Source organism: Callospermophilus lateralis, chromosome 3 (genome assembly GCF_048772815.1).
Source record: "Callospermophilus lateralis isolate mCalLat2 chromosome 3, mCalLat2.hap1, whole genome shotgun sequence".
Lineage (NCBI taxonomy): Eukaryota > Metazoa > Chordata > Mammalia > Rodentia > Sciuridae > Callospermophilus > Callospermophilus lateralis.
Window position 1 is genome coordinate 90,165,647 of NC_135307.1, and position 23,495 is coordinate 90,189,141.

Here is a 23,495-nt window from a genome sequence, read left to right on the forward strand (position 1 = left end):
ACCAGGAAGCCAATCAGCGACTGCCACACTGCGGCCCGAGCCGGGCTAGGGGGTTGGGACCTCCGGCTGCAGGTCCGCTTGGGCTAGACGCGCGAGCACAGGCAGCCGGTGCGTGGTAGTCGGCTCGATCTCCGCAGCCCCCGCCGAGCCCCGACCCTCCCGGCCGCCCTCGCCTCACTTCGCCGCCATGCGCCTCCGCCGCCTAGCGCCGTTCCCGGGTGTGGCGCTTCTCCTAGCCGCGGCCCGCCTTGCTGCTGCCTCCGACGTGCTGGAACTCACGGACGCCAACTTCGAGAGTCGCATCTCCGACACGGGCTCTGCCGGCCTCATGCTCGTCGAGTTCTTCGCGCCCTGGTGAGGCCACTTTGCTAGGGTGGGAGGTATGGTCGGCTGGGCCGGGGGCAGGGCGCGGAACGGTAGGGCCTACGCAACGTCGGCGTCCTCCATCATTCCAGCGGGCCAGTTTGCAACCGGCCAGTTTCCTATCCCCGGGAAGCTGGAAGGTGCTTTGTCCAAAGCGGAGAAGTGGCCGTGGATCGCCTGGGAACGAGACCCCGGAAGGAAAATCCGGAGGTGCCTCTCGCGCAGGGCCACATCCATACCTCCGCGCTCTTGCGGTACTTCCTATTTGCAGAGGGTTTAACCATCCCCTCCCCCTCCACTCGTATCTTCAGTCTTTAGGTGAGTCAGTGTAAAAGCTCTCCACTCTGCAGACGAGGCATCCCAAATCCTGGTGGAGAAAGGACCGGTTCAGTAAGTGCAGAGGTCCTGGGCCCCAGGCTATTTCCTTTCTTCTAGCCCCCCGCCCCACGACTGTTGGTTTCTAGCCAAGGTCAGTCAGTCAGTGGGGCTGTAGAATGGTCAGAAGTGCTTTCTTGAAGCAGGCAATTATTTTATCCATTTCATACAGTATTTACATTAAACTCATCATTTATTTTTCAGCACTGGCAGAGATCTCTGTCAAAAAAAAAAAAAAGGCTGGATGAACAAGAATAATTTCCATCAGAATCTGACCAAATTATCGGTTTTAATTAGGATTTCTGAAATAGTAGCCAGTGTTAGAGAAATACTCAGGTTTCAGGGTGACTTAACCCCAATAAGAGTGTGGATTCCTTAGAGTAGATCTAAAATAAAAAATCTTACTTGAGGGTAAGGGAGAGCAAATAGAATTTCAGGCCCTGTCATCCTGAGTGGTGGTGGTGGTAACTTTCATATCCTTACCAGAGCAAACCAGAATTGTTTTAAAGCCCAGTGGATCCATGCCAATTATAGTACTTAATTTTTCCCCTCCTGGCACAATGAACCTTAGTTAAAGACTATTCAAAAGCATCAGAAATACAAAGTTAGTGTGTAACATTTACTTGCTTCTGATTTAGGTCTTCACTCCTCCAGCTTGGCTGACTTTTTTCAGGGTTACACTCAAAAATAAAGCACCTGATTCAGAAGGGTGTGTTAGAGGTGTCCCATTATATTTTCAGCCTGTGACAAATTTTGTGTCCAGGGCATTCTTGTGGCTGACAGTACTGATCACATATTATAGATATTGTCTATAGAACTCATGTTCTCCTTTAAAAATGTCTCTTCTTAATTATATAATCATGCTATTAAGTTTGAGGGGATGTCACTGGGTAGTTTTTTTAACTCTAGGGGTGGTATAACAGTTCAGGAATTGTTGGAGAATTGTGGGCCATCAGGCTATTAGTTTAAAGCAAAATTTAAAAATTTTCCAATTAAAGGCATTCTTTTCTACTTTAAAGTGTTGCACGTGCTTCCCTTAAAACTACATATCCCATAATGCACTAAACTATCCCAAGAATTGGAATGGATATCTGCTGTGGTGTCTGCTTTTAATTGGTTTAAAAGATAAGGTCATCCTCCACAATATCAGCAAGAAGGATCGGCTTTCTGAATGAGTGATTTGGAGTCAAGGAAGTCTTCTGTTGATAATGTCTTCATTTCTTCCTATTTTTATTTATTAATATATCAGCTGGAAATGTTTATTAAGATAAAATAAGGTATGGGGTTGTGGTTCAGTGTAGAATACTTGTGTCTCGTGTGAGGCACTGGGTTCGATTCTCAGCATCGCATATAAATTAAAATGATTAAAATAAAGGTCTATCAACAATTAAAAAAATTAAAAAGTAAAATAAGCCTATTGTGAGCAAGTTCTTTTTCTCTTTAGGTTTTCTTCCACTTTCATTTTACAAGTGAAAGTGAAAGATTTTGTTGAAGTTTTCTTTGTAGACTAAGGTTTCCATTATGAAGTTAGTCATGTATGCATTTATAAGGATAGGATTATCTGAATTTTTCCAGGGGAAGGAAAAATAATAGCCTTATTGAATGTAATAATTTTTAAAAATATATTGAGCAGTATTAATTTTAAATCCTGAACATCTACTTATGTTGTAGATTTTTGTGCTACCCTCTAAACTTTGGGAGGGGGTGTACTGGAGATTGAACTCCAGATCACTCAATTAATGAGCCACATCCCCAGCTCTATTTTGTATTTTATTTAGAGACAGGGTCTCACTGAGTTGCTTAGCACTTCACTGTTTGCTGAGGCTGGCTTTGAACTGCTAATTCTCCTGCCTTGGCCTCCCAGTCTCCCGAGCCCTTGAGCCCTTAGGATTATAGGCAGATGCCACTATACCCGACTCAAATCCTCTAGACTTTTTAATCTCCCTGCAGTGCTAGGGATGGAACCTAAGGCCTTGCTGGACTAGTGCTGTATCACTAAACCACATCTTCAACTAGCTCTACTATTTTCTAACACTAGTAATAAAAAATGATATTTAATATACAATGTTTCTAGAGTACAGAAAAGGATATGTGGGGCTGAGGATATAATTCCGTGGTGAAGCACTTGCCTGCCTAGCATGCATGAGTTTTGATCCCCAGCCCTGGGAATAGGATTATATGGATAAAATAAAGTGAAATACATTTGTGCATGTGGCTGGGAATTGAACCTGGGGCCTCATGCACACTAAGCAAGTGCTGTACCACTGAACATACCCAGCCCTTTTTTATTTTAGGCAAGATCTCCTAAATTGCCTGGCCTGGCCTTGAACTTGTGATCCTCCTGCCTCAGCCTCTCAAGTATCTGGGATTACAGGTGTGCACCATCATTCTGACCTTAATATTTTTTTTATATATGCTTATTTCTTACTTGATCCAACCCCCAGTTAAACTTTTCAAAATTGATATTTAGCTTATAAGTTACTCTTTCCTTCCCTGGACAACTAACCAGTTGATCCTTCAACCAGACTGGTGTTCCTATAGGGAAAGAACTAAATGGATTTTTCTATCAAATGTTAAAATAATAGCATCTGGCACATGACAGGCATGAAATAATGATTGTCAGGTGAATATATGTTGGAATTCATTATCATTGCTAGGTGCCATCCCTGAGGGTAGGTGGATTCTTTGTTTTAATATTGCCTAGAGATGAGTGGAAAAGATAGTGGTTAATCTTGACAGGTCTGTGTAACCCTAATTTTCCATAAATTCTACCTGATTTACATTCCTGTCAAATTGAAGAAGGCAATCTCAATCAACCTCATGGGAACACCCTTTGTGCATTTGTTGAACTTAAGGATATTGCTGATGCTTAGAGCAGTGGCTTTTTGTCCCGACCTTGCAACCCCCCCATACATCTGTTTTTTTTCCCCTACATCCATGGGATTTCTCATTGTCAGTCATGCATAATTTTTTATTTTAATGTTCCATGAATATTTTTTGATATGCATGTAGGGTTGACACCAACTGGTCTAACCTAATAGCTATTTTGTATGATTTTTTTCCCTCTTCATATGTTTGAAGAAGTTGAGGTGAAATTACTAACTCTGTTGATTTAGCCTTGACAATTACTACAATAGAAAGTCAATAGAAACCTCTCCTCTATCTCTTTATTCTCATTTCATTATTTACTGTGTGAAATATATTATCTTCTAGGTGGCTCTATTCTTTTATTTTTGGGACTAGGGATTGAACCCACGAGTGCTTAACCACTAAGCCACATCCCCAATCCCTTTTTATTTTTTTATTTTGAGACAGGGTCTCACTGAGTTGCTGAGCCTGGCCTTGAACATGAGATCCTACTGCCTCACCCTCCCAAATCCTTGGTATTATGTTTATGCCATCACTCCCAGCTAGGTGGCTCTATTCTTCCCTCTAATTTTTCCCTTCTTGTCAGTCCTATATGTTGCTTATATAGTCATTATACGCATACATACGTTCACATTTATTAGCTCTCAAAAAGAGTCTTCATAGTTCTCTGAAGACATCATCTCCTCCTCTATTTTCTTATTGCTGGGGATTGAACCCAGGGGCACTTTTCCACTGAGGTACATCCCTAGCCCTTTTAATTTTTTAATTTTGAGATAGGGATGTTGCCTAGGCTGGCCCCAATTTTATAGTCCTGCCTTAGCCTTCTGAGCCACTGGGATTATCAGAGTGCACCACTGTGTCTGGCCCCACACTCTTTAAAATGCTGCTTTTTAAAGTGCATGTGCTACTGAAATGCATTCCTAATACCTTTTAATGCTTATTATGTTCCACCAAACCTGGTTATTTATTACATTGAATTAATTGGAATTTGTGTGCTTGGGTTATAACCCAAGTATACTAATTTTTAGTTTATTTGAAGATTAGAGGAATACAAAGGATATAGTAAATGACATACTTCAAATACATCAGGACTGATTGAGAGAGGAACCATTATGCCTCACTGAGAAAGAAATGCTGCCATTGAAAGTATTATATAAATGTAAAACACATCTCAATTTAAAAAAAAATGCATCTATAAAATACTATATAAGAAATAGCCTGGGACTGGGGAAATAGCTCAATTGATAGAGTGCTTACCTATTCACAAGGCCCTGGGTTCAATCTCCAGCACTATCAAAAAAAGAGAGAGAGAGAGAAAGAAAGAAATATCATTTTTTTAATATACTACTCTTTATACAATGCTGTACTGAAACTCAGTTGAGAAGACCACTCAGTCTAAAAACAAAGTCAGTACAGTTGAGACTCCCTGTGTACTTTTCCCCCCATCTAATGCTTCCCCTATTCTGAATTTGGTGTTTATCATTTAGGTCTTTTGTACTTTTAGTAAATATGTATGTGATCCTAGAGCATGAAGTATTAACAATCTTCCTTTTCATCACTGTTCCTTTGCTTAAACTCTCCCATAATAGATTTTGAATAGGATTTCTGAAGATCTTGGAGAATATAAGCTCTTACAGTCCTTTGTCATAAACAGTTTTAGGAGTATAATATATCAGCTCATGTCTTTTCCCTAATTTTTCCTTCTGTTTTTTATTTTTGCTGTCTTGGGGAGGTTACAGAACTTCTTAATGTTCTCAAAATGATCCCTATGCAACCCATGGGCTTTTGAAAAGATGATGTACAGCTGGTGCTTGTTGTACACTCATAAGAATATATTATACCATTGCATGTACAGTGCACTTGTGGGACTTGTTAGGACTTTCTGGACCAGTTGTTTCTGGTGGCCCTCTTGGAAAATAGTCTGGTTTACATGCTTTTATAGGTTCTCATGGACAGGTGAATCGTGTAACTAAAAATCAGGCTTGCCATCTTAAATATACATTCTAATGCTGTGTTGAAAGTCAGTTGACAAGAAATAGACCTCTGGTAAGCCAATAGAGTACCTATTAATATTATACCAGTGCCCTTTGGGCCCTGTTTTCCATTACTCCTCAAACTATGTTTCTGGTCAAAAAGAGTCATTGAAAATGGAGAAAAATCATTTGTTGCTGCATGCCCCATCCTCACCCCCTCTATTACTCCATTTAAATCAAGGACCTTTGTGCAGGCTAGGAAACATTCTACCCCTTTTTATTGTATTTTGAGACAGGGTCTTCCTAAGTTTCCCAGCTGGCCTCTAACTTGTGATCCTCTTGCCTCAGCCTCTTGAGTAGCTGGGATTATGGGCATGTTCTTTTTTCTTTTTCTTTTCTTTTTTTTTTAAGTTGTCAATGGACCTTTATTTATTTATTTTTATGTGGTGCTGAGGATCAAAACTTAGTGCCTCACACATGCTAGGCAAGCTCTCTGCTACTGAGCCACGATCCCAGCCCGGCATGTTAGTTCTTAAAGATTCAGTCACTTTTTGAGAACCAAAATGCTGGTTCCTAAGGGAAAATGGAATTATTGGTTTTATTTTAATCTCATTAGTTGGTCAAATAGGCTTGAAACCTTTCTGTCTTTAGTGTGAGGTATACTTCTTTTTTTTTAAGCATTCAACCACACATCTTTATTGCCTTATTTTAACATTTCTCCAATTAAAAGGGTTACATCAGAAGGCATTATTCCTGAAATGAATTTTATTTTGGCGCAGGAAATCAAACCCAGAGCATGTATATGCTAACCAAACACTCTACAATTTTGATCTATACCCCCAGCCCCAAGAAATGAATTTGAAATTGTCTTAAATTTTCAACTTTTTGAGAGCAAGAATTCAACACCATCTAAGTTATTAGACACGTCTTTATTTTAAAATCTCATCTGCCAATTTAGTGTTTTCCACCAACTCGGGGAGCAGAAACCTTCACAGGTTTCACAATCTTTTGCTTAGGTACTGCCTTTGTGGCCTTTTTTGCTTCCTTGGCAGTTTGCTCTCGTTGAGCCTTTCTTTTTTTTTTTTTTTTTCAATTGTTCAAAACTTCAATTTATTTATATAAAAACAAAATTTGGAAGTAAAACACTTAGTAGACAAAACATAAAGATCAGTCTTTGAAGATAATACCCAAATAACTAATATGTATGCTCAGTATCATTAGTGAAAGAAAATAAAAATTAAAACTAAGATTGTTTCAGATTGGCAAACGTTTTAAAAAAAGACAGTAACATGTGTATTGGTTTTCTAGGATGGCCACAACAAATCGTAAGAAATTGGGTAGTTCAAACAACAGAAATGTATTCATTCACACATTCTGGGACCTAGAAATCTGAGACCAGGATGTTAGCAGAACGGGTTCTTTGAGGACCATGAGAGGAAATCTGTTCCACACCTCTCCCCTAGCCTCTGGGGGTGCACTGCAGCCTCTAGGACTCCTCAAGTTCTGTGGCAGCTCCAGTCTGTCGTCTTCAATAGTATTCTCCTTCTGCACATGTCTCTCCAAATTTTCCTTATCAGACACTGGCATCATGTGATGTCCTTGACTGCCTTGGGAATTTGCAGCATCCATACCAGAAAAAAGGCTCTCAACAGATATGGTCCCTTGACCGTTCTGAAGATCAGAAGTCCAAAGGGAGTCTTGCTGGGCCAAAATCAAGATGTCAGCCCTCGTTGAGCCTTTCTAACTTCTGGTTTCTGATTCCTCTTGGCCATGATATCTGCAAGGGATGAACCAGTGATGGCCCTCTGAAATATGACTGCCCATTGGGTTCTCTTCTTTTGGATTTCTTCCAACTGGCCCTTTTTGTGCTTTCTTCTGTAGAGGACAGTCCAGTTTATCTGCCGAGGATTCCTCTTGGTTAGGAAAGCCGACTTGCATTTTGCATTAAGAAATTGGAAAACCTTTCCATCAGTCCTGGTGTAGCACCTCCCGTGTCCAGTGTATATCTTGTACCCGCTAAAACTGCGCAGCTCGACCTTCATGGCAGCGGCTATTGGGATAAAGGAAAGTGAGATACACTTCTGACTATAGTTTCCAGAACCCTTTTTTTGACCACCTCGGGGATTTAACCCAGGGACACGCTACCACTGAGCTACATCCCTAGCCCTGTTAAAACAGGGTTTTGCTAAGTTGCCCAAGCTGCCCTTGAAGTTGTGATTCTCTTGCTTCCCTGGTAGGGTTGTAGGTATATACCACGGTGCCTGGCTCAATATACTTTCACTTCAGAAAATAGATGCTACCCTTGCACTGAGCCAGTGCTAAAGAGTTTACCTGGGTTTTACATAAGACCTTTATCTTCTGAGAGCTCTGGTTTACATTAGCAATAAGGATAACGTTTGGGTGTGATATTTTTGCTTTTGGAAGTATCTGATAGTTCAAAAATTGTGTTATAGTTTGAGATTCTTCCTAGAGAGACATTAAAAAAAATTGTAGCATTAAATTGAAAATGGCTTTTTTACATTTATGTAGGTGTGGACATTGCAAAAGGCTTGCTCCTGAGTATGAAGCTGCAGCTACCAGATTAAAAGGAATAGTTCCACTAGCAAAGGTGAGTAAAGGCGGATTTTTCCTTAAAGGATATAAAATATTTTAAATAATAGTGTATACAATTAGCATTCACTTTCTCTACTCTTATGGTGCTAAGAAGGGTGAATATTAGTTTCTGGACAAATGCCTGACTATTGTATAGTTTCAAAAAAATAAAAATGAGACTAAGGAAATTATTGGCATAAGAAATAAACTATAGGGCAGCTAGGTATAGTGGCACACACTTGTAATCCCAGTTACTCAGAAGACTAAGGTAAGAGAATCACAAATTTGAGGCCATCCTGGGCAACTTAGATGGATCCTATTTCAAAATAAAAAGGGCTAGAAATGTGAACCACTCCAGACTCAGTCCCTAGTACTGAAAAGAAAGAAAGAAACTATATGATAAATAGGAATTAGGAGCAAATATGGACAGTATAAGTACAACTATAAAGGTTAAAGGAAAAGTATTGAGTAAATGAGTTCCCTAAATTGCCATATGGTATTCATAATGAGTAGGAAAATGGCATGGGGCTATTGATGATATGTAACCAATTAGTCAACTGTAAACTTGGTATTTGTTTTTTACAGTTAAAGTAATGCTTCATGAACTTGCCATTCTTCTGTAGTAAACTCACAGTTGTTCTACTCTAAAAGCTCATATTTCTGCCAGTCTCAAATACAATATTCATCTACAAGGCTGTTTCTGGAAACTGCTTTTAATCCTGAAACCAAGCAGCTTGCCATGGGGGGAAAAGTTTAATCACAATTCAATTTTTGCTTTGTGTAACTAAGAAAGTGATTTTTTTTGTTCCTCACCTGTTTTGAGGCAGAAAAAAGGGTCCACTGCTTTAGACAACAGAGACTCCAAGGGCAAAATTTAAATAGTACTTTAAGTATTTTGTAGGAATCTTAGGAATCTAAACTATACTTATCAATACTTGCTTCTTGATCAGCACTAGTCTGCCTTTAAGATCCAGTGTTCTGTTCTGCCAAGAATTGCTTAATATTCTAATGACTTGACAGTCCTAATATTTTGGGAATACAAGTATGTTTTTTAATCTTTAGGTTGATTGCACTGCCAACACAGAGACCTGTAATAAGTATGGAGTCAGTGGCTATCCAACCCTGAAGATATTTAGAGATGGTGAAGAAGCAGGTGCTTATGATGGGCCCAGGACTGCTGGTAAGGATCCTGGATTATATCCTGGAAACTGAATTTGTTAAATATCTTGTTTTTGATAGTAGAAATATGAGAATATGTTTTTTTACATAACATACTTAGTCACTCTTAAAAATTCCTTATTTAAGAAAGCACTTCTGTAGGTAACCCCCCTCAAAAAAAAAAAAAACTATTTGAATAGATTCTGTAAGTACTGTAGAAGATACTTGAACTTGAGATATAAGGTCAGCTAGGCCTTTTTTCATTTGATACATATTTATTGGATACCTGCTTGATGCCAGATATTCTATATGTACTAGGTACTTGGTATTTGTAAAAAAAAACAAACAAGCTCCCTACTTTTGTGGTGCTTTACATTCTGGGAGTGATAAAGGGAAGAAAGCAAAAAACAAGTTCTAAAAATGTATATGAATGACCATCTTGTCTCACACCCCATTAAGATTATTATTTAAAAAAAAAAGATTGGGGGTGACGGGGTTGTGGCTTGGTGGTAAAGTACTTGCCTAGCAAGTGGGGCACTGGGTTCGATCCTCAGCACCACGTTAATTGATTGATTGATTGATTGATTAAAAAACAAAATAAAGATATTGTGTCCATCTACAACTATATATATATATATATATATATATATATATATATATATATATATATATACACTATATATATACATGAGAGAGGGACTATAGCTAACTGGTAGAATACTTGCTTAGAATGTGTGAGACCTGGTTGTACAACGGTGTGAATGTACCTAATGCCACAGAGCTGTATACTTAAGAATGATTAAGGTGGTGAATTTTATGTGTGTTCTGTAACAGTTTAAGAAGGAGTCAAGAATATGCGTAGATGGGATAAATTGAATTAGTGATGAGAGCATTAAAGGGAAAAAATAAAACCAGACTGTGATAGTGATTGAGGATGGGAGAACTGCATAATAGGGTGGTCAGGGAAGAAACCTTTGAGCTGAAACCTGATAGGAAGGAGCCACCCATGAGAAGATCTCAGAGCTTTTTAAGCACAGGGAAAGCAGGTGCAAAGAGGCTATATAATACATGACTAAAATTGCTGGGTTGAAGACCCAGAAATACCATGTGGTCAGAATGTGATTAGCAAGGATGAGAGGTGAAGTTTGAGAGGTTAAGTGGGACTCAATTCTGTAGAGTTCACAGTTAAGGAGAACAAAATAATCTTATATCATCGAATACAATTTCAGCTTGAGTTTATTACATAATTGTATGTATATTTTACCTTTTCATAATGAAAGGCTAAAGAAAGAAGTTTGGGGATTTTAGGAGATAGGGAATTTTATTCATATACAAACATGGACCCTGGCCAGATGTTTACAGCACATGTCTATAATCCCAGCAATTTGGAAAGCTGAGTCAGAAGGATCACAAGTTCTAGGCCAGCCTCAGTTACATTATTGAGACCTTGTCTCAAAATAAAAAGAGCTAGAAGTGTGGCTCTGTGGTGGAGAGCCTCCTGAGTTCAGTCCCTAGTAGAGGTGAGGAGGGGGTCATCAACCTCTTAATTCTCTGCATAGCACTGGTTACTGTCTGATTTTTTTAATGTATTTTTGGCACTGGAGATTGAACCCAAGAGTGTTTTTACCACTGAGCTATATCCCCACATCCCCAGCTCCGCTCCCTTTTTTTTTTTTTTTTTGACAATGTCTTGCTAAATTACTGAGAATGTCACTAAATTGCTAATGATGCTGGGCTCAAACTTATGATCTTCTGCCTCATGCTCTCAGGTCTCTGGGATTACAGACTTACACCACCACACCTGGCTACTATCTGATTTTTTTTTAATTGCATATTTATTTGGAGACTTACTATATTGTCAGGTCCAATAAAGCAGAACCTTTGATTTGTTTACAGTTCTGTCCCCAGCACACAGACTCTTCACATATAGCAGATACTTAATTACTCTTTGCTGAATGCTTGAATAAGTATTTTGGCCCAACTGAGATCACTTAATCAACACTTTGTTTTTTGTTTTTTTTTTCTCCATGATGCTGGGGATTGAACCCAGGGCCTTATGCATGCAAAGCAAGCACTCTACCAATTGAGCTATATCCCCAGCCCAACACTCAAATTTTTAACATTCAGCTTTTACCAGTTTAATCAAAGGTATGGCTAATAGAGTTATTAATATATTTTTTTCAGAACTTGGTCAGGTCTTAACTAACTATAGATGGATCCAGCCACAATGCTGCTAGGTAAATATTCTCACTTGGGCTTTAACATAGGAGAATGTCTCCATATCTAACCAGGAGGTCAGATGTTTGACTACTTATTTATAAAGTCTTTAGCCAAGAGGGATTGTTTTGTTCATGTGCACCTCTAAGAACCTTGCTCTTTGCTTCCTGCTTAAACAAATTACTCAGCACTCCCATTTTACTTTCCAGAGAATTTTAGATGTTCAGTTTACTATAGTTTATGTTCTGATATACTGATGGCAACTACCTTGAGGACTAAATAATTCAATCCAATTTCAACTAATCTATTGATAAAACCTGAGGGAAACTTTTTTGAAATATCTATAAATGGAAGAAGATGAGAGGAAAAAGTAATTTCGAAGTACAGAACAGGCTCAGTCATGTTGAAAGAGTTAAACGATACTGTCTTAGTTTGGAAATCATGATAGTACTTAGAAAAGAAAGGGGTAAAGAGAATAGAATATCATGGAGGAGTAGCACATCTGGCCTATGTTTGTATTTGTAAATGGTTTCAGTGGACCCTAGGAGGAAGTGGAATAATGACCCTTTGGTCTGTCTGCTAAGGGTGTGTGTGGGTGTATGGATCTGTCTACTAGGGATGTATGGGTGCAGGGGTGGGGGCGTGCCCCAACCCTTGTGTTTGTGGTGCTGGGGTCAAACCCAGCGCCTCAGGCAGGCAAGGCAGATGCTCTAACACTAAGCTATATACACAACCTGTGTGTATGTTTTAATGTATGGATTTAGATTTCAACATAAGCTACCCAAGTCACTGCATTTTTTGCTTTGAAAATGTAAGGTTACAGGTAACTATGCATTGCTTGATAATATAGATTTGTCTGTTCATTTTATGTGGTAGGCACTAGAATTTACTTGATAGTATAAGTTAAAAATAATATGTGAATCTCTTTGGAGGGCATTTTAACAACTATAAATACTTACACACTTTGACCCAGTTAATCCACTTACAGGAATTTGCCCTGCAAATATAGTCTCTTTTTTCTTTTTTTTTTTGGTACTGGGAACTGAACTCAGGGGCACTCAACCACCAAGCCATATCTCCAGCCCTATTTTTGTATTTTCTTTAGAGAGACAGGGTCTCAGTGAGTTGCTTAGTGCCTCAGCCTTCAGAGCTGCTGGATTTACAGGTGCGCACCACCATGCCTGGCCTCTACAAGGTTGTTTATCACAGAATCATGTGTAATAGCATGAGATTGGAAACAAATTTCCATTATTTGTAGCAGGTTAAATAAATTATAGTACATCCATTCTGTGAAACACAATGTAACTAATAAAAGGTTGAGGTAGCTCTTTATGTATTGATGTCAATTATGTCTAAACTTGTTACATACAAAAAAATAAAGAATAGCTTATGTATATGCTGCCATTTTGAGAGAAAAAAGAATAAATGTGTAATTGCTTATTTATGCATAAGATGCTTGAAAGGGGCTGAGGATATAACTCAGAGGACAGCACTTGCCTAGCATGTCTGAATTTGATCCCCAACACCACAAAAATAGATAGACAGATTGATTAAAAAATAAAGTGCTTGGTCCACTGAGTTTTGGCAAGTGAGTGCTGCTCTGATCATCACCATATACAACACATTCCCTGTGCTTCTGTTTTCTCATTAAAAAAAAAAAGAAGAAGAAAAAGAAAATTTAGAAGGTTATGGAAAAAACTGGGTGACTAGGGACAAGGGTGGGGGGAAAAACTCCATTGTGTCCCCCTTTTGTACATTTTGAATTGTATGAATAAATAATTGCCTTCTCAAAAATTACAAATAAATTGTATTTCTATAACTTTCATCTTCTAAGATGGAATTGTCAGCCACCTGAAGAAGCAGGCAGGACCCGCTTCAGTGCCTCTTAGGACTGAGGAAGAATTTAAGAAGTTCATTAGTGATAAAGATGCCTCTGTGGTGGGTAAGTAGCAAATATTTAATTATGCCACAAAATCATCAACTTGGTCCTAGCTACTTGGGAGACTGAGGCAGGAGGATCACAAGTTTGAGGCCAGCCTTAGCAATGTAGCAAAATCTTATTGCCAGATATAAAGGACTGGGAATGTAGGACAGTGATGGAGTACCCCTGGGTTCAGTCTCCATTACAGGTTAGAACAGGGGAGGAAATGTAGGGGCAGCTGAAAAGATGAATAGCTGATAGAATTGTATCATTACCATAATATGGGAGAAAAAGCTGTTTTGACTGGCTTTTTGAGAGGTGACAGGGATTACAGTTCTTACTATGTTGCCCATTCTGCCCTGAAACCCCAATACTCCTGCCTCAGTCCCCAATCAGAGTAGCTGGTATTACAAGGTGCTTAGCATCACACTTCTTAAACTCTGAGATTTAACTCTTATGTAGGTAGGTATGACTGAAAATAAGGTTTTAAGGAAAGGGGAAATAAATAACTCATGTATGCTATTTTCACAATAATAGGGGAGTTAAAATTTTAAGATGCATATTACTAGGATTTGTCATATATGTTCACGGCCATCTTAGAGAGATCTCATGGTGCACAGGAAGCCAAAGAGAAAAGAGTGACTGGTCTTGCTCTTATTTTTAAATATGACATATGATACATTTTGCTGAAAACTAAAATATGTATACAGTGTATTTGTGCTTCTCTTGATCTCCTATTACTGTAATAAAATAACTTTCTGATTTATCATTTAAATTTGAGTAAAAGCCAAGCCATTTTATCTGGGTTTTATCATTTATCTGAATAAGGAGATAACAATAAGTAGGCTTTTATTAGATTTTTATGTTTCAATCACTTTTCTAGACTTAAGTTTTAAAGGCAAGACATAGAACGGAAAAATAAGTGTTTTATTTGACATCATTTTCTAATCTAACCTTCCAGAAAAATTAAGCAATTTGCTCAGATTTATTCAATTTGGAAAAGTAGAATGAAGACTTGGACCCTGACAAATCTTTTCCCTGGGCTTTCAAAAATGTTTCTTTATAGGGTCGGGGAAGAATTCTCATGCTGAATATTGTATCATATATCCATCACAAAGCAGACCTGGTTCTTTTTTTTTTTTTAATATTTTTTTTTTAGATGTTGGTGGACCTTTATTTTATTCATTTATTTATATGCAGTGCAAGGAATCAAACGCAGGGCCTCACAGATGCTAGGCAGGTGCTATACCACTGAGCCACAACTCCAGCCCCAGACCTGGTTCTTTTCACTTTGCTTATCTGTAGTAGAATGAATGCTTTGAAAATTGGAATTTCAGTCTTGGGCTAGGCAAATAAAAGTCTTGAATATCTCAGCACTTAACTGTTTTTTTTTTTTTTGTTTTTTTTTTTTTTTTTTGTTTTGTTTTGTTTTTCTGTTTGACATTTTATATGTAGGTTTTTTCAAGGATTTATTCAGTGAAGCGCACTCTGAGTTCCTAAAAGCAGCCAACAACTTGAGGGATAACTACCGATTTGCACACACCAATGTTGAATCTCTGGTGAAGGAGTATGATGATAATGGAGAGTAAGTGACTGAGTTGAACGCCTTAGTAACTAGTGATGTCTGTTTCCAGAAGTTTTGTTAAGCACTTGCTAGGCATTAAGCTAAATGCTAGAAACTTATTATTGCTCCTAAAAGGCATCTGAAGACTCTATAAACAAATATATATATATATATATGTGTGTAAGTGTATGGATGGGGATGTAGCTTAGTGGTAGAATGCTTGCCTAATGGGTGAAAGGTTCAGTTCTCAGCACCATACACACAAAAAGAAAGTGTGAGTGTTATATGTGTTAGGATAGAAAATGTCTACAGAGTATGTTGGGAGTACAGAGGAGGGGAATGGTATCAGAAAAAGCTTCTTAGAGGAGGTGACTGGTTTTTTTTTAGTTGTAGATGGACCTTTATTTTGTTTGTTTATATGTGATGCTGAGAATCAAACCCAGTGCCTCACATATGCTAGGCAAATGCTCTGCCATTGAGCCACAACCCAGCCCAAAGGAGGTGACTCTTGAAGAATGAGATTTTCAAAGCAGGTTATGGTGGTTGGGATGAAAATTCTTCTTTTTTTTTTTTTTTTTTAGTAGCAGCAGGGATATGAGATGACCTCAGCAACCTGCAGGATTACTAGGGTATTGTTTGTGAACCAGATCATAGTGAAACATAAAGTTGGAGAGGTTAACCGAGAGCAAATTATGGACCTTAAATGCTATACAGAAGAGTTTAGATTTTTATCTTTTAGATATCTGAGAACCATTGAAAGGGTTTTGAGTTGGGAAGTAATGTGGTTAATTTTTTGTTTAAGTAGAGAAGTTACTGGGACCCACATAGTAGTGGTTTGAAAGGGGAATAGGGCAAAACAAGAAGAATCTAAACTGAGAATGACATCTGAGAATCTAAACTGAGATAGTATTAGTGGCAATGGAAAGAAAGAAAGAGTATAAAAAAATGTAAACAAGCTGGGCATGGAAGCTCATGCCCATAATCTCTGGAGGCTTAGGCAGGAGAATAACAGGTTCAAAGCCATCCTCAATTTAGCAAGGCCCTAAGCAACTTAGGCTTTGTCTCAAAATAAAAAGGGCTGGGCATGTAGCTCAATGGTTAAGTTCACTGGGTTCGATCCCTGGTGAAAAGGGGGGCAGAGGGAACAAGGCAGAGGATGTAAACAGTAGTATTCAATCATAACCATGTGTGAAAAGAAAACATCCAAAGTCTAAATTTCTAACAAATTGTATGACTGGACCAATAGTCATCATCAGGTTGGGAAACAAACAAACTTGGAAGGAACCATAATGAGATCTGTTAAGGTAACTGTGAGTTACTGGTGAGAACCCAGTGGATAGTTGGATAAATGTAGAATCCAAGAAAAGTGTCCCTCCCCCCTATGCTGGTGATTGAACCCAGGGCTCTATAAATGGCTAGGCAAGCACTCTGTCGCTGAGCCTATATTCCCATTCCTTCAGAAAAGTTTTTGAGTAGAGATAAAAAATCTGTTGGTCAATCACATATTAAATGATTATAACCATGGCAATAGATAGATCACTCAGTGGGCATATAAAGTAAAAGGTGTGTCAAGGGCTAATGTTAACTTATAGAATAGAAAGCACACAAATAAGTAATTTGCCTAGATTCTCACAGTTACTAAGAGGCAGAACTAAATTTGAATAAGAAAGTCTGGTTACAGATAGGTAGGTTTGATCTCTAGTCTCTACTACCTCTTCACTAAAGAGACAAAAACCAGGTATATACATGCTTGGGGAGCTACTTGTAGCTTATTAGCTAGCACACACAGGTCAGCCTGTTGACTTTTGATTTGCTAATTGTGGCTGTTTCACTTGCCATCTAAACTTGTCTAATAGCCTCACATCAGAGGTTTTACTAAGAAGACCTTATAGGAAAGGCGTCTTGAGTTCCCCATGTGTGTGACAAGACTATAACATCATCTTGTTTAGAATTGCTTGTTTTTGAAAATAAGTACTCTGAAAATGATAGCCATGCTTTTAAAAAAAAAAAAAATCCCTTTTCACAGTTTTGCTCAGCATTGTTTGTATTAGGTTCTTGTTTGCCGTGTAGTTTTCCTGTGTCCTGTGAAAATACCTGTGTTTTAATTGACATAAAATTAGGTAACGATTAATATTGGAAGAACAAGTGGGTTGGGATGTATTTCAATGGTCGAGCACTTGCCTAGCATACTGTGAGACCCTGGATTTGATTCTGAGCACCACAAAAAGAAAAAATATATATTTTGGAAGAATGAGAAAAGGGTATAAGGATTTACAGATGCCAAGATGTAGCCAAAAACAAGTGATGAAATTGTATGAGGGTGTATGTGGTGTGGGGAGGAGGAATAAACAAGAAACTAGAGGCCAGATGTCAGTAATTAAGGTAGTCATGTTTTCTCATGTGTCACAATGGATTCAGGAAACCTTGGCTGAATATGTGATACCGACAAGAGAGAAAATTTTTGCTCGGGAGGCTGAGACAGAAACATTGCAAGTTCAAAGCCAGCCTCAACAATTTAACAACACCCTGTCCCAAAATAAAAAGAGCTAGGGATGTAGCTCATGTTTAAGTGCCCCTGGGTTCAATCCTGGGTACCAAAAAAAAAGAAAAAGAAAAAGAAAATTTTCTAAATCTGATTTATCTGGAAGGACTCTTAAAGGTATTTAATAAAGTCTTTTCTTACAAGGTGAAAGGTTAGTTTTCAGTAGGAGCAAGTTCTGCTTTATGCTATTGTACATATTGGGCTTTGAGATAAACTGAGTTCTCTTTCTGTTTTTCAACATTTGGAAATCAATTATCCATTCTGACTCCCTTTTGAGCTGATTTAAAAAAAAAAAAAAACTAAAAGTAGAATTAAATTGACTCTTTGGTCCAAGGTCATTGAAATTAGTGGTTGAGCTAATATTAGAACCAAAGATCCTCTAATTTTCCAATTTTCCAATCCAAGGTTTATTAAACCCTTATACACAATTATTACACTCAGATTGGTCATCTCTATATTGATGAGAAGGTCATGTTGCCAAGTGGTCCCAGAAAAGAGGGGGTTTCATTTGTTTTTCTTGGTACTAGGGATTGATCTCAGAATAACCACTGAGCTGTAACTCCAAACCTTTTTATTTTGAGGCAGGGTCTTTCTAAGTTTGCTTAGGGCCTCACTAAGTTGTTGGAGCTGGCTTTGAATCTGCAGTCATGCCTCAGCCTCCTCCAAGTTGCTATGATTACAGATGTGCACAACTATGCCCAGTTCCGAAAAGAATTATTTTGTCTTTAGTGAAAGTAGATAGTCTGAACTTTAAATGAAAGTTAGAAGACAGGTCCTCTGCTGCTTATTGTATAAGGTATTTGTTTATTTGTTTTTAAGGGGCATCACCTTATTTCGTCCTCCACATCTTACTAACAAGTTTGAGGACAAAAGTGTGGCATATACAGATCAGAAATTGACTAGCAGCAAGATTAAGAAGTTTATCCAGGAAAACATGTGAGTACCTCTTTATACCTTGTCTGAAATTTCTTTGCTTCACATTAGTTGTTTACTCCAGTTATTAAGCAGAGCCTTAAATAGCCTACTCAAGGAACTATAATAGTTCAAGTATATAGTAAAGTGATCATCTGTAGGCCCTAGGACTTTTATTGTGGTCCTGTACAGTATATTGCTCAGTATTGTCCTGATGTTGAAAATGACCTTCCTTTATAAATGATGTGATTATTTTGTGATGATTTTATAATATAGCTATAAATTGTCAATGTTTTTAATTATTTTATTTCAGTTTTGGTATCTGTCCTCATATGACAGAAGATAATAAAGATTTGATACAAGGCAAGGACTTACTTATGGCTTACTATGATGTGGACTATGAAAAGAATGCTAAAGGTTCTAACTACTGGAGGAACAGGTAATAAGAATCATGTTTATCCCTTTGTAAACAAGTTTATCCAATGTATTAGCAATTCCTTTTAATTGTCTTATTACCATGTGATGTAAGAGCAGATAAGAATTGGAACATTTAGGTCCAAAAACTGTGTGTGAAGCCATAAGAACAGATAACATAAACCATTTCCAAAATTGTTGAGCATGTCTTCCATAGGTGTTCCTTTACTTTGTGATGCTGTGACTCTAAACTTTAAATTTGATGTAAAATGCACTTAATTAAAACACCACTACTACTCTTGGTGCATTTTACCCTTAGAAATTTTCTTTTCAAATCAGTCATTAGGCTTGCAATAGATTTTACAGTTATATAATGAAGTAAGATTGAGTGAGAATGGACCAGTTGGTGGGGTACCACCAATTTGGCAGTGAAGTTCAGTTTTAAGACATTGAAGTATACCATAATCCTGTGTTACTGCATAGGAACACAAGTTCAGGTTAATTTCAGGGGGTTGCCTAGACTATAGAACCTGGTCTTTGCTTTCTAACCTCAAAAATGCTTTACCTAACATAATCTTAGCAAAAATATCTCTTGTTTCTCACAGAGTAATGATGGTGGCAAAGAAATTCCTGGATGCTGGACACAAACTCAACTGTGCTGTAGCTAGCCGTAAAACCTTTAGCCATGAATTGTCTGATTTTGGCTTGGAGAGCACTACTGGAGAAGTTCCTGTTGTTGCTATCAGAACTGCGAAAGGGGAGAAGTTTGTCATGCAGGAGGAATTCTCGTGAGTTGCTAGTTAGCATAGGTTCAGGATTTGATTCTGTAAGGAAATTATTACAGCCTTTTATACTACCAAGAATTTGTAAAGCACAACATTGGGATGTAAAAGATAGGTCTTCCAGTGAAGACCTATGACTGTCAATTTTCATTTATAGTTACTTTAAGGATCATGATTCTAAATGATTTCTGAAAACTAACAAAAGGATGACAGGTTGGAATTTATATATGATTGTACTTCTCTAGAAGTAGTAAATAGAGAAAATTGGAGAACCTCTTTGAGATTGATATAACTTCAAGTCATCCCCCTTTCAGCTCTAGCAGAATGTGTTTTCTTCTAGGAATACGACATGAGCCTAAAGTAAACAGGCAATTGAAAAGATCAGACCAATTTTTACCTTTAGAGACAGGGTGAGACTGGCTTTGAACTTGTGGTTCTCCTGTCTCAGCATCCCCAGATGCTGGGATTACAGGTGTGCACCACCATGCCTGGCCAGTTTTTACCTTCACTTTTGACACTTTGAAGGATTAATAGAAGAGAAAAATCTTTCTTTTGAGTCAACTTCTATTACAAGATATGTAATGGCACTGTTCTCAACAGCAACAAAATCAGATCTCAGTCTCTTATAAAAGAGACAGTACTTCTTCCTTTTGAAATTCCTCATCCACAGAGAACACATTGGAAATTAAATAAAATGAGTTGATTTCTTTCTTATTCAGTCTAATTCCTCATGTTGAGAAGTAGAGTCCTGTCCTTTATTTAGCTGTGAAACTGAAACTAAAATATGTAAAAACTATTCAGAGAAATTGCTTTTAAACTTGTGATGGGAGTTAACAAACATGACCCTGTCTTTCTAATTTCAGGCGCGATGGCAAGGCTCTAGAGAGGTTTCTTCAAGATTACTTTGATGGCAACCTGAAGAGATATCTGAAGTCTGAGCCTATCCCAGAGAGCAATGATGGGCCTGTAAAGGTGCACTACTCACAACCTCACCATTCCTATTAGCAGTTGCCTCCTCATTTCTTTATTCTAAAAATGCTGAGTCTGAACAGAGACCTTGCTGGATATATTTTTGTTTTTGTCCTCACCTCCATAAGTCAAAAACAAATACTGGCAGAGCTCATAACATTAATTAGGGACAGAAGTTTAAAACCATAGAATTTTCTTTTTCTTTTTTAAGAAAGAGAGAGAGAATTTTAATATTTATTTTTAAGTTATCGGCGGACACAACATCTTTGCTTTGTGTGTGGTGCTGAGGATCGAACCCAGGCCTCACGCATGCCAGGCGAGCGCACTACCACTTGAGCCACATCCCCAGCCCAAAACCATAGAATTTTCTGATGGAATTTGTATCTGGGCTTGGTTGCTCTTTGAGATAGATCAAGATAATCCTTAGGAATAGTTTTGTAGCATTGAAATTATTTTAAGGAATGGTTAGGTAGTAATTATATTTCCTTTGGCTTCTTGAACATAGCTGGACAGGTGATAGACATGAGAATGAGTTGGTTAATGGGAAATGGAGATGACCTTCAATATAGCCTGTAAATGAGATTTGGTTTCCATAACTGATTTTCAGTGCTATTGAATCCATATTTGAGAGGAGTTGGGTCCAGAAACACACAAACCTTTTTTATTTATTCTTCACTTCACCATACAACTAGAGAATCTTCTGTGTGTTTTCCAGGTAGTAGTAGCAGAGAATTTTGATGAAATAGTGAATAATGAAAATAAAGATGTGCTGATTGAATTTTATGCCCCTTGGTGTGGTCACTGTAAGAATCTGGAACCCAAGTATAAAGAACTCGGAGAGAAGGTAAGTCTGAATCCTATTCTGAAGATTAGAAATATTCCAAAGTACTGGTAGAGTTTGCCCCTGCCCCCTTTAACTCACTTTCTCTTGACTGCCCCCTAGTGTGTATAGTCTGTGTAGTGCTTCAGAGACCTACTTTAATCTTCCACTCTTCAGACTCCACCTAAATTATAGATAAAAATATGTAGGTGCTTCTGAATTTTTATAATGGCTTATATGAACCCATATGTTGCTTTATTTTAAAATGCTTGGATCAGCCCTTGTTATGACTTATTCAGGCCAAGTAAATTTAAAGGTGTCTGTATATGTATGGGGCTTTCTTTTTTAGATGGGCCTCACTATGTTGCCCAGGCTCGCCTTGAACTTGTGATCTTCCTGACTCAGCCTCCCAGGAGGCTGGCCTTATAGGTGTGTACCACTAAGCCCAGCTTTATGTGGTCTTAATATGTAGGAACCAAAAGAAGAAAGGAAAGCTGGAAGATTGAGTACTATTTGTAAGCATCACCACTCTTCCCATCTGAGCAGCAACTTGTCCAGGTGCTTGAAGACTGAGATTGTTTTAAATCCTGAATTGATGAAATGTGCCTCAGTTACTGAAAACTTGAAACTTAAAGGTCCATCCTTTTCTAGGCTAAGGGTGTAGCTCAGTGGTAGAGCTCCTACCTAGCATGTAGGAAGGCTTAGGTTTGATCCCCAGCACTGAAAAAATAAAAAAAAAATAAGGTTTAACCTTTTTATTAACAGCTCAGCAAAGACCCAAATATTGTCATAGCCAAGATGGATGCCACAGCCAATGATGTGCCTTCTCCATATGAAGTCAGAGGGTAAGTAGACTAAAAAGTTTAAAATTAACACAAGAGATAGGGTCTTTGTAAGTTGCTGGGGCTTGCTCTGAACTTGTGATCCTCCTGCTTCAGCCTCCCAAGCATCTGGGATACCTGTTTCTTCTTAGCTTAGTGATCTGTAGAATGGGCCCACCGCCAGAAATTTTGTGAGTTCTGGGTTTAGTTAAGATGTAATTTAGGGGCTGGAGTTGAGTTCAGCCTAGCATGTGTGAGGCACTGGGTTCAATCCTCAGCACCACATAAAAATAAATAAAGGTATTTTTAAAAATATATATATATTTGAAACCATAAAAAGAAGTGATTCCCAGAAACTTGAGGAATTATAGAATTAACTTGAGAACCAGAAATTGGTAAACTCTTCTGTGTTCTTTCCCCAGTTTTCCTACTATCTACTTCTCTCCAGCCAGCAAGAAGCTAAGTCCAAAGAAATATGAAGTAAGTGCATTGTACCACCCTCCCCTCATACACACACACACACACACACATGCATATTCAGTTCTTTAATTGGATCTTTTTAACTGGTAATTCTTTCAACATTCATGACAATACATATAAGAATCCAAAATTCTTTAAAAAGTTAAATTTTCAGAGAAATCTTTCTGTTTTTAGGGTGGCCGTGAATTAAATGATTTTATTAGCTATCTACAGCGAGAAGCTACAAATCCCCCTATAATTCAAGAAGAAAAACCCAAGAAGAAGAAGAAGGCACAGGAAGATCTCTAAAGCAGCAGCCAAATATATCACTTTGTAAAAGGACTCTTCTACCAGAGATGGGAAAACCATTGGGGAGGACTGGGATCCATATGGGATTGTTACCTCTCGGGGCTGAGAGGACAGAATGGATATAATCTGAATCCTGTTAAATTTTCTCTAAACTGTTTCTTAGCTGCACTGTTTATGGAAATACCAGGACCAGTTTGTGTTTGGTTTTGGGAAAAATTATTTGTGTTGGGAAGAATGTTATGGGGGTGGGGGGATTTGAGTTGGGGGGTTATTTTCTAATTTTTTTTGTACATTTGGAACAGTGACAATAAATGAGCCCCCTTTAAAGTGTTGTTTTTCCCGTGGAATGAAGAATCAAGTTTCTTTAGACTGTTACTGTCCAGTAAAGCTTTCCCCAAAACATTTTGTAATCTTCATTGTCCAATACATGTAGCTA

At 38.1% G+C, this 23,495-nt stretch overlaps 1 protein-coding gene and 1 pseudogene across 1 annotated transcript; one reads left to right on the forward strand and one right to left on the reverse strand.

Moving 5' to 3' along the window:
• The first annotated feature begins 43 nt into the window (after positions 1-43).
• Positions 44-23,459, forward strand: Pdia3 (protein disulfide isomerase family A member 3). The gene is made up of 13 exons (XM_076850711.1): positions 44-354; positions 8,109-8,187; positions 9,234-9,351; positions 13,381-13,488; positions 14,923-15,052; positions 18,393-18,509; positions 18,799-18,924; positions 19,505-19,687; positions 20,545-20,653; positions 21,366-21,494; positions 22,236-22,315; positions 22,714-22,771; positions 22,946-23,459. Exons 1-13 carry the CDS (start codon positions 188-190, stop codon positions 23,057-23,059), a joined length of 1,518 nt encoding a protein of 505 aa, XP_076706826.1. The 5' UTR covers positions 44-187; the 3' UTR covers positions 23,060-23,459.
• LOC143393486 (large ribosomal subunit protein eL24 pseudogene) lies at positions 6,534-7,621 on the reverse strand (annotated as a pseudogene).
• Positions 23,460-23,495: the final 36 nt, after the last annotated feature.

What these genes read in the sequence shown, in the direction of transcription:
- Pdia3 (XM_076850711.1), top strand. Translation starts at nt 188, where the DNA reads ATGCGCCTCCGCCGCCTAGCGCCGTTCCCGGGTGTGGCGCTTCTCCTA. An exon ending in AAGTTTATCCAGGAAAACAT is followed by an intron (nt 18,510 to 18,798) that starts GTGAGTACCTCT and finishes ATTTTATTTCAG; the next exon opens with TTTTGGTATCTGTCCTCATA. An exon ending in ATAAAGAACTCGGAGAGAAG is followed by an intron (nt 21,495 to 22,235) that starts GTAAGTCTGAAT and finishes TTTTATTAACAG; the next exon opens with CTCAGCAAAGACCCAAATAT.